This window comes from Elephantulus edwardii, unplaced genomic scaffold (assembly GCF_000299155.1).
Source record: "Elephantulus edwardii isolate Elephantulus edwardi_28Jun2011 unplaced genomic scaffold, EleEdw1.0 scaffold00079, whole genome shotgun sequence".
NCBI classification, from domain to species: domain Eukaryota; kingdom Metazoa; phylum Chordata; class Mammalia; order Macroscelidea; family Macroscelididae; genus Elephantulus; species Elephantulus edwardii.
The window spans coordinates 627,931-631,890 of NW_006399829.1; the positions used below are offsets into that span (position 1 = coordinate 627,931).

Consider the following 3,960-nt stretch of genomic DNA (forward strand, 5'->3'; position numbering starts at 1 on the left):
AAAATATAATTATAGAAAAAAAAAACAATAAAGTAGAAGTCTTTTGAACAAAATATTTTCACATTTATTTATTCCATCTGTGACACTGATGTGTCAAATGTGTTAATGGTTGGCTACCCAATGCAGACAGAGAGTGGGGTGGAGCTCCCCAGGGAAAACAAGCTTGGAAGGAGGAGTGGCATCCACTTCCGTAATAGCTTGCCTCTGGAAACCCTTTGAACCTGGAAAGAGGGTGAAAGGCACCCAAGCATCGAGGACTCTCCTTCATAGGGTCGCTATGAGTCGCCTGCGACTCACCGGCACTTAACAACACAACAACACCTATTCCATAATTATTTTGTACTGACTTTTATTAAATATGCATACCAAATGAAGGTTTCCGTTTTCAATATAAAAATTAGTATGTTATGGTTGTGTAATAGAATGAATCAAGGTGATGAACAACGTGAATCAAGTATAATCACAAGTACACATCCTGCTATTCATAATAACTGCAACATTTCAGTAATACAAAGAAGTATGAAGACGGCCACACAGCTGTCAAACCACTTTCTTTTTTTATTAAATTTTATTAATTTTAATGAACATTTACAGAGATTTTTGGGTTTCCATTCATTCATTGTTACACTACCACTTTCTTATTGAGTGTTTTAATCACTGAGCCACCAGAGCTCCCGATAAAGATTATGGCTTTGGAAACTCTACAGGGCAGTTCAATTCTGTCCTATAGGATTGTTCTGAGTTCCAAGTGACTCCACAGCAACAGGTTTGCTTTTGTAATATAAGATACACGTGCCTTGCTCCTCAGAACAGAACCTAGCATCACTGGGGTGCTTGTTAAAAATGCAGTAGCTTAGGTCTGACTCAGAACAAGTGAAATAGAATTCACATTTTAGCAATATTCTCAGGTGACTGCTAGGCATACCAATGAAGAAGCATCGAGCTAGACATTAAATCAATGAAAGAGTAACCAGGACGCTGCTAGTAGGAATGAACATATAAGTAAAAAAACCAAAACTATTCCTGAGTACTCAAGTCACAGTGATCCAACAGCACTGAGCAAAACTGTCCCATACGGTTTCCAAGGCTGTAATCTTCATGGGAACAGGATGCAGGGTCTTCCCCCGAACAGCTGATGAGTGTGAACTTCTGCCCTACTGGTTAACAACAAAATGGCTGTGCCACAAAGGCTCTTTAAGAAAAAGATCATGGGAGTATGGGAGTTCTATTCAGGCTGAAGCAAAGCAGCTTTGAGTACATACCCATCTTCATAGTTCCACATGAAGATATCACTGTCAATGGTGAGCCACGCTCTGCTGATTGGAGGGAATACACCCATCATGCAGTTACACTGCATATCTGAGGGAATGTGGATGTAAGGCACAATGATTTCAATCTCAACCTCTTAAATCTGTTTTAAAAGTTTCTGACTGACAATCAAATGATTTTAAAAAAATCTTAAGTTTTAACATAATAAAAACTGAAGCTCATTGCCATCATGTCAAAACTGACTTTTAGCTGACCCTCCAGTGAGTTTTTAGAGACTGTAAATCTCATGGAAGGAGAATGTCCATCTTTCACCTGAAGAGTCACTGGAGGATTCAAAACATATACCTTGGAAGGGTAGTACTACCCTTAACCAAAAGGCTACCAGTGCTTCCTATCTCAGGCCTCAGTAGATAGGAAAAAACCAAAACAAAACTGTTATGTGCTATAGAGTCAGATCCAACTCAGAGCTGATCCTCCAGTGGAATTGCAGGGCCTGTGTATTGCACAGGAGACTGCCCAGCTTTCTCGTCAGTAGTTCGTAGATTCAAACCACATGCCTTTGGGCGCAATTCATACTGAATACACTATCAGAGCTCCTCTTTAATGTAATAGCAAAAGAAATATCTTCATTTCCAAAGGAATTTACAGTCTATGACAGAAATATTTGCAATTTTAGATTTCTAAATGCAACTAACCACTTAGAAAGTATTTTTTAAATTGCTGTGTAACATTGGTATCTGCACAACTGCCACTTTAACATTTAAAAACTTATATTTATGTATGTATTATATTTATATAAATATAAAAAATCTGATTACTCCAATTACATTAATCATGTTGTCTAACTATCATTTGTTGAAAAGGATTCTGAAGGACAAAGTTAATATAGTTATCGTTAACAACTTCAAAACAATACTATGAATAATATCACTGGTTTCGGACATTAAAGAATTATCTTTTTCAGAACAAGGAAACCCCCAATCTTACTGGACCAGTTTGTTAACAGTGTAAGAGCAAAGTGGCAAAAAACCCCACATGCTATATGAGAGTCGTAGTCAAGGAACAACTTGCAAACTCTTAACTCATTGCTGTCAAGTTATCTCTTCCTAGCTGATGCTGCTCCAGCAGCTATTTCGGAGGCTTAAATCTCAAGAAAAGAAACTTGTCCATCTTTCTCCTGAAGACCTGCTGGTAAATTCGAACTGCCAGAAACATCACCTTTGGGTTAATAACACAATTCTGATGATCAAGTCATCAGAGCTCCCTTACTGTTTGCACCTCTCAAACCTTACAATTAAAAAAGATAAAATACTTGATTATATACAATATTACCATGAGCTAGCTATAATAACAAAATTATTTCCTAAAGAAAACATCCTTGAAGCAGATATTATAATCAGAAGATAAAAAAAGACCATTAAGAAACAAAGAAAGCCTAAAATGTGGGATAAAGTATATTAGATATCTAAAACACTATTTTACAGAAAACACTGAAAGTGTTAGGGAAAATGATTACATGCTGTTCATTTTTCTCCTTACTTCATAAGTACTTTCCTAATTTCTACCCTCTCTTTTTAAGTAACACTGTACTGAAATAAAAATTTTTACTTTAAAAAGAACTTAATATATCTTCAAGGGGCGCTCTGGTGGCCTAGTGGCAAGAAGCTGCACTGCAACTCCAGAGGCTCAAGGTTCAAATCCACCAGATGCTCTGCCAGGGAAGGAGGGACAATCTCCTCCTGTACCAGTCAGATCTGATTTGACGGTACACGCACACATACAAATAATAAAATAAAAATTTAAAAAGAAAAAAAAAAGAACTTAATATATCTTCAAACAACTTAGATTCAGCTTTTGTAAAGTTATCTTGATAGCTTTAAAATTTGAGATCTAGACTCATTTACCTGTTTTCCAGGAAATAACTCAAAGTCTCGGGCTTTTTAAACATTATGCCACATTATTCCAGGGCAGGGCGGGGTGAGATGTCTTTTCTTTTCAGAAGGTAAGAAAATGTATTGCACTGTAAAAATCTGCTGTCAGGGACCTCTCCAGAGTATTGAGAAGCAATGATGTCAGTATAGAGACTAAAATGTACCTGATCCAGGCTATGGTCTTCAAAATTACTTGCTCTGCTTTAGAAAGCTGAACAATAACTAAGGATGATAGAAGAATTGATGCCTTTGATTTGTGGTGCCGGAGAAGGGTGATGGACCACGAAGAAAATGAATAAGTCTGTCTTAGAAAGGGTGAAACCAAGTTTCTCTTTGGAGGCTAAGATTCTGAAGTTCCATCTCACATACTTTGGACACATGGCCAGGAAGGACTGGTCCTTGGAGAAGGACATCACGCTTGGAAGAGTGGAAGAGTGTATAAGAGGAAGGCCCATGGGACAATGAGGGTAGGTGTATCGTAGTCAGTAAGACTGGGTTAGGAGAGGGCAGGCTTCAGAGGTGCTATACATAAGGTTGTTATGAGTCGCATGTGACTTGACACTACGTAACAACTCAACCTAGAAAAGATGCCACAAGTAACTGTTCCTCTCACATCTTTAGACAGATTCTTACTGTTGTTGTTATTGTTATGTGCCGTCGAGCCATTTGCAACTCATAGCGACCCTATGTACAACAACCCTAAACCCTGCTCTATCCTGTGGCAATCACACTGCCTCTGACACACCCATCCCGATTACCC

General features: G+C 38.1%; 1 protein-coding gene across 2 annotated transcripts in view; it reads right to left on the reverse strand.

The window, feature by feature from the left end:
* NUP155 (nucleoporin 155kDa) overlaps positions 1–3,960 on the reverse strand; it is an 81,298-nt gene that overhangs the window by 66,985 nt on the left and 10,353 nt on the right. For both annotated transcript variants that reach the window (XM_006889535.1, XM_006889534.1), the window contains exon 3: positions 1,263–1,359. In XM_006889535.1, coding sequence (XP_006889597.1) covers positions 1,263–1,359 — 97 coding nt within the window. The remainder of the gene's footprint in view (positions 1–1,262; positions 1,360–3,960) is intronic.